This window comes from Antrostomus carolinensis, unplaced genomic scaffold, assembly GCF_000700745.2.
Source record: "Antrostomus carolinensis isolate BGI_N321 unplaced genomic scaffold, ASM70074v2 scaffold1214, whole genome shotgun sequence".
Classification (NCBI taxonomy): domain Eukaryota; kingdom Metazoa; phylum Chordata; class Aves; order Caprimulgiformes; family Caprimulgidae; genus Antrostomus; species Antrostomus carolinensis.
In genome coordinates this window covers 3639-10744 of record NW_010308452.1, presented here as the reverse complement: position 1 = coordinate 10744, position 7106 = coordinate 3639, and the positions used below count along the sequence as shown (strand labels likewise).

General features: G+C 43.1%; 1 protein-coding gene across 1 annotated transcript in view; it reads right to left on the bottom strand.

The window, feature by feature from the left end:
- The window catches only part of HHIPL1 (HHIP like 1), a gene marked incomplete at its 5' end in the record, with an annotated part of 16476 nt that extends 10244 nt beyond the window's left edge, over nucleotides 1-6232 (bottom strand). The window contains 4 exons of the mRNA XM_010165746.1: nucleotides 211-337; nucleotides 2240-2568; nucleotides 3161-3304; nucleotides 5586-6232. Coding sequence (XP_010164048.1) covers nucleotides 211-337; nucleotides 2240-2568; nucleotides 3161-3304; nucleotides 5586-6232 — 1247 coding nt within the window. The remainder of the gene's footprint in view (nucleotides 1-210; nucleotides 338-2239; nucleotides 2569-3160; nucleotides 3305-5585) is intronic.
- Nucleotides 6233-7106: the final 874 nt, after the last annotated feature.

Below are 7106 nucleotides of genomic sequence, written 5' to 3'. Positions count from 1 at the left end.
ATTCCTGCACAGCACCATGGAATAAAGGTTACATAAAACATGCCATGTGAGCTCTCTGTAATGAGCAGTCAGAGCCTGTGCAGTGCTTGCATCCAGCAAGCAGCAGCACATCCTCAGACTGCACGAGCACTTGCAGGCAGGTGTAGTATCACTGGAGGACTTTGGCTGGGGGTACAGCTTAGTGAGTGAGTCCCTGAAGTATTTACTTACCCACTCATAAAATCACCAAATATGTACAGGCCATTCAAGTTTGGAGACTCACAGCCCCGATAGACGTAGCCTCCCGTAACAGATTTCCCCATTTTGTGTGGATATGCATAAATTGGAAGCACATCATCTGTAGGGGAGAAAAGATCTGTGACTTGCCTTGTTTTACACATGATGCAGAATAGCTGTTTATCTACATAGCTCTGAGACTAGCACAACACATCTTTATTAAATGAACTGCCGATGGAATCATAGTTAGTTGAATTTTCACCTTTTCTGAACCACAGTCGATAGCCCTGTCTAGCTGGTGGTGCTCACCAAGGACAACCTAGCTCAGAGAGACTGGCTGCTGTTTCATTTGCAGTTTAAGCTGAATCCCTGATAAGCCCGAGTGCTCTGTATCACCCAGACACCTCACCACTCTCCTCCTGCTACAACCCAGCTCTGTTAGTGCTGCTTCTAGCCCATTTCTACACAACCTGGCTGGTTTTGCTATGAATTTGCAGGTTACTCCTAGAGTCACTGCACCCATGCAGGAGATGTTTGCCCAACACAGCTTTGTTTCAGCGGTGAAAGGGAAAAAAGAGACTGCAGGCATGGATGAAAAGATATGTCAGATGTCAGTACAAATAGCTTATGTTTCTCTGAAATAGGGGAGCCTAACCCAAAAGGGCCATCAAATATGGCACAACACAGGCAAGATGCAGTACTGGCATATTCATTGTAAAATATAAGTTAAAACACAAGACGGTAGCAAAACCTGATTCTGAGGGTCTCCATTAGATGCTTCCTCCCCTTTCTCTTGAAACTCCTGGGTTGCAGGTATCTCCTCATGGTATCCACCCCTCCTCATCCTCACAGCCTTTCTCCCTGGCCATGCAGCAGATGCCTCAAGTAGCAAGCCCAGCAGCTCTGCCAACAGGATACTTGCACCAAGGCCATTTAATCTAAAGCAGGTGTTTTCTTCATTTCAGCTGTACTTACAATTTTAAAGGGGCTGTGACATTTCAGTGTTCTAACAAAAGGGTCTCTAAAGGCAACAGAAATTATTCTGAATCCCTGGAGACCTCAGTAAAGTGCTTGGTATGAATGCTCATGCAGGCGCTGTCACGCAGGAGAGCACTAAATGGGCTCTGACAAGTGCTTCAGCAAAGGGAGTGCAAAAAATCTGCTCCCTGCTCTTGGAATTTTTATAAAAAACACTTAATCACTACCACTGCACTTGTAGCTAAGTTAATAAAAGGAAGGAAGTTAAACTAAGTTAACAAAAGGAAGGAAGTTAAACACCACCACATAGCACACAGAATTGAAAAACATCAGAATCTCAGCTAGTGCAAGTCAGTGCCAGCCCACTGCCCCCCTGGATCTCTGGGGAGATGCTCCAGCACAAGATGTGCTCCACATCAGACCTTGCAACACAATACACTCTGACTTCACACATGCACTGGAATTTAGCCAGCCAGTGAATGCCCTGAATCCAGGTTTGAAAAGTTTTTTGGTTTTTTTTAATTAAAAAAAAAATTAAGGTTTTCTTTTTTGGCATAGCTAAAAGAAACAAAAAAACACTACACATGCAGTTACCTGCAAAGCAGGCAGTCTGCATACTGCTTGACCAGCTCACACAATATATTTATTTCTTTTTTTTTAATAAAACACTACTTGTGAGTTATGGAGAAAAATACAATTTCTCCAAATTTTTCTTGCTTCTGCAGGAAAGCTTATTTTATGCAGAAAAGATGAAATTGTCCCACTAAATCAGAGCATCACCAAGCAATTTTACTAACAACACAGATCACCTAGAAAAACAACAGCTAGCATGTTTCATTTTCCTCCTAACTAAAAAATGCTAACATTTGGGCTTTCAATATTTATCCCCAAGTCAGTTTTCTTTGAGGCTGAGACAGTATAGATTTACAACGCAAAAATGTGTGTTTTCCACCAGGCAGCCAGGCTTTGAAGGCAGGAATTAAAAACTGTGGTGCAGAAAACTGCATGGTGTGAGATCAGTAATTTAGAGAGAACATCTCTTTACCCATTGAAGAATTGGTGCAAAGTTTTTTATCATAACAGCTGAAGCCTTCCCTCGCCCTCCAGCCATAGTTTTTCCCTTTCTCAACAATGTCGATTTCTTCGTATTTATTCTGCCCCACATCTCCACAGAAGAGCCGCCCTTTCCCTTCCTTGGTTTGAGGTTCGCCCCTGTCGAAAGAGCAGCGCCACATATTTCTCACTCCGTAGGCGTAGACTTCGGGGCGAGCCTCGGGGTCGTTGAGGAAAGGGTTGTCGGGAGGGATTCGGTACAGAGGCCCACGGTCGTTGTTGTTCACATCAATCCGCAGCACTTTGCCCAGCAGGGTTGATCTGCATTGGGAGAAGAAAGGAAAGAAATAAAAAATAAAATAAAATAAAACCAGACCTCAATTACACGTCAGAGATGGGGTTTTTTTGAAAGTCTAGGGTTTCATTCTTTCCGGTTTGGAAAAGACAAATCTTTCAATATCTCTGAAAAAAAGCAATCCTTTACATTTCAAGACCATTTCATTTGTTCCAGGCCACTGAACAGCCTTCAGGTGGCACTGACTTCCCACGACCCACTGCCCACAGATGCACACCAGCAGCTTGGAGCTGCCATAGGGATGGGCCCACTCTTCCCATATCACACACCCCATCTCCCCCTGCAGAAAACTGGTCTCCAAGCAGACAGTTGGAAGGCTCAGTGAGTTAATGCTGCTCACAGGGAAAAAACACACACCTCAAAAACCTTCCCTAAGGAAACTGGAGTTACATGGGAGGTCCACGTGCCCACATGTGCACACAAGCACCAGTGCGGGCAATAGGGAAAAGTAAACCCAAGATAGAAAATCCCCCCCAATCTACCTCCCCCAGTTTCTCTTCTCAACCCAAGGGCAACAGGAGGCACACACAGCACACAAAATGTTTTAGGGGCTCTCACTTGTTCTGGGCATTTCCAAAGGTCCCAAAAGGATCCCCAGCCATGCCACCGTCACCGGTAAATATATAGAGATACCCGTCATCTCCAAAGAGCAGCTCTCCTCCATTATGGTTGGAAGCAGGTTCTTCTATTTCCAGGATTATCCTAAGCACAAACAGGGAGGAGGCATTATCTACTACACAAGCCCTAAGCAAAGGGCAGAGCAATCTCATTCCAATGTTGCCCTTGACACATGGAAATGGCTACGGATCCGTTTTGATGCAAATTCCTCCATATCCACGTTACTGAATTTTGCTTGGGCATAACTGATTTTCTAACCTTAAATAATTCCAACATATTTTCCAGATTACAGAAACACCAAATTGTGTAGTAAAAAAAATTTTGGAAATCACGTCAGAATATACTTTTCACTAATTATACTTCTCCTCTGATTCTTCCTTCCTCTTTGTTAAACTTTTTTTTTCTTTTTTTTTTCTTCTTTTTTAAAAGAAAGGCTTCTCAGCTCAAATATGATTGTAAACTGCAAGATAAAGGACTCCAGTCCATCCGTGAATCTGTACAGCATTTGGCACAATCCTGACAGGCTCTTTCAAGGCAAACCTACAACTTTTCTAACATTAAGTAATAGTTAAATCCTTAAAGAGAGAAGAATCCTTAAATGATTATTACACACACAGGATGTTACCAGCTTAAAGAGTGGTTACAAGCAGCCCCACCAACAAACTAACATTTTGACAAAGGTTATTCAAAGCAGTACCAACAACCTTTACCTTCATCTTAAAACCTAACTCTCTCTTACTTTTATCTGTTTATTTTATGCACCTGGCATCCCTTTAGTAGTAAGAAAAGGGTGAAATATACACAAGTATCTATAAAGCAAGGTAAAGCCACAAATACATGCAGTGGAGATTCCCAGGTGTAATAACTGAAGTTTATTTTACTCCAGCTTCTAAAAAAGCCCAGATTTCATGCTGACAGTGCCTCTTAATAGCTGCAAAAACAAATTATAACAATCACTTATATCACCTCATTTTTAGTGAGTTTTTTTTCCTTTCTGAAAGCACTGATAATTTGTGATCAGATTGTAAATCATGGCAAGGAACCCAACTCTGTAATTATTCTGTCACCTGCCATTAAATGCCACCACCTCTGAGATGAGGTAACTGCATGAGCCCACAGACTCCAGTCGACAGCGGGAGCGAGGGAGGATCCTGTACAGACACAAAGGTGCCTCCCAAAGAAGACAGAAGAAAACAAAGCATGTTGAGCAAAAATCTGTGGACAAACAGATGTACACCTCCCTGCTAAGGCAACACACACCACGTGTCAGCCTGGGCTCCCTCTTGGATGAAGTCAGTGGGAGCTGTGCCTACACAAGCACAACAGGACCACAATTTTCCTTTCTTAAGCTTTCACTGTATTAACCACCAGCTAAATAAGCACAGAAAATGTTACAAGTGTAGAGCCTGAGGATTTTTAAACAAGAGAGCTCATGGGCCCTGTCATCTGCAGGTTTAAGTTCCTGACTTGCTTCCCTGAGGACCACGTTTAAATTCCCCTGACCTGTCACCTACAGTGCTGGTTACACTGAATTGTTGTAATTGTGTTACAAACCAGCATCCCCTTTCTATCACTAGGCTACGTGCATTTTTGAGCTAGAATCATCCACTGCTGTGGATATAACCCAGGTAATAAAGCAAAAATACTTAACGTTAATAGTATTCAAGGGTCTCTTAAAACAGTGGTTCTATTATATGGTTCTGCAATAGGTTATAAATCTATAGACTGACTCCACAAACAAACCTCTCAGTATCTGTGCATATTAATGTGGATCAACTGCAGGATCAGACTCAAACAAATGAAATTTCCAATCAAAATGCACTCAGTAATAGCACAGTCATTTGCCTTTTATTTAATTTGATATTAAATTTGTAATATCACAGGGTTGAGCTGTCATTCAGATAAAGAAAAGTAGGGCCAAATCCATCTTTGGTCTGGTATCAGAGTTTGTTTATACTGATTCTGGAAACCTTTTGCTTCGGAATGAATTTCACTCATGCTTTGCACAAGTCTATTTTCAAGGGTAATAATTACAGTATCAAAAAAGCCCCCCAAACAAACAAAAAACAAACCCCAAAATACTAACCGTAAATAAGGTTTAATCAATGTTCAGTTAAATCTTCTGACATAGCAGAACTGAGAAATGTAAATGTTTTATCCCTGAGCACCTGCAGTTCACCCACGGAGGACAGGCATATTCACTGTCTCAGTACACGAGATACAGACTTGAACTAACTTGCTACCACACTGGAATGCAAGGACAATAGTAAGCTAAGGAAGTCTCATTCATTAATAGCCTTTAAAAATGCACAAGCTGCCCTCTGAGATCTTAAATACATTTGCCAGAGAAATGTGTGTACAATACCTTTCAGAACCATGGTCCAAAGCATTCATGTCAGCAGGAGAAATTCTGAACTCACTGATTCGGATTCTCTCTTCATAATGAACTTCAATTGAATAGTAGACATAAACTTTACCATTAAATTTGAATTTAGGATGGAAGACAATACCTAGAAAACCCCTCTCGTCTCCTTCCCAAGGTGAGGTAAGTACAGCTTCGCTGATGTTCAGAAATGGCTTTTCCAGCCTGGAACGGTCGGGGAGGTAGGTCCACACCAGGCCAACCTGCTCCGCAATGAAGAACCTGTGGGTGCCATCGTTGGCGTGCACCATCGCAACGGGATTGCGCAGCCCGTTGGCGACCTCCACGAGGCAGAGCTGGAGACAGCCCTCGGCGTCGGCGGTCACCAACCCCAGGTTTTGGTTAAGGTGCTGGTTCTCCAGAAGGTGTGGAAAGCAGTAGTCTGTGTCCTCCAAGGACAGGTAGCGGCAGAATTTTGCCATGTTGTTCTCCAGTGCAATTAACTCCTGGTCTGCAGAGAGATGGCGAAAAATGGAGCGGCATTTTTGCCACACTTGCCGGCAATAGTCCTGGCAAAGTCCTGGTATCGTCCGCATGGGGGTGGAGGGATCCTCAGCATCATACAAGTGAGCTGCATATGGAGAACATTCCTACAGGGAGAAAGAAAAGGCCTCAAGCTATTTCTTGGACCACATTTGAAACAGCTGAGCAGAAATATTAATTGGAGAAATTTCACCTTAATTGCAACATATGTTGTGGTTTATTCTGAAGATATATTAACAGGGGAAAGGATCTTATAAAGGGGGTTTATCTCAGCATTCACGGAAATGATCTTTAATATTCCTGGTGAAAGCTGGCTTCCTCATGCTGTTACTCATTTATTCCAACCACAGCACTAACAGAAGAAAACCAGCAAGGACATATATCTTGCTACATCACCCTAGTAGACTGTGCTGGGGAAACAGAGACTTTTCTATCTTGGATGCTCTGACTTTATCCATGAAGTAACAAGCAAATTCACTACAACACAGCAGTGCAACCAAGGAGTTAGCTAAGAAGATTCAGGTCTTGCATCTCCAGGCTGAGGAGGGAACAGGAAAGGTCGTTGGGGTGAAAGCCTGTGAATTCCGTAACTCGTCATCCCACAATCCAGACATGCACCTCAAACACAGAGGTGATTCACAGGTTGGAAGGAGCAGGATGAGAAAACGTAGGAAGAGAGAAGGACACATCCTGTGTACCACACAGTGCACCCAGCCCTGGGATGCTATCACTGCAGACACCAGCCTTGCTCGGGTCTGGTTGCCTTTGCTGGTGGATATTTGCCTACAGACACTTTATATACCTGATAAGATATGGTGAAATGAATCTTATGATCATGACACTGGACCCCAAGTTCTGTGAGGGATGCTCAGGCTACAGGATTTCAGACAATGAGCACCAAATGGCCAAAACTCAGGCAAGGTCCACTGGCAGCGGCTGCAGCACAACCCGAGTCTACGGAAGGTGCAGCCTCGAAAATCT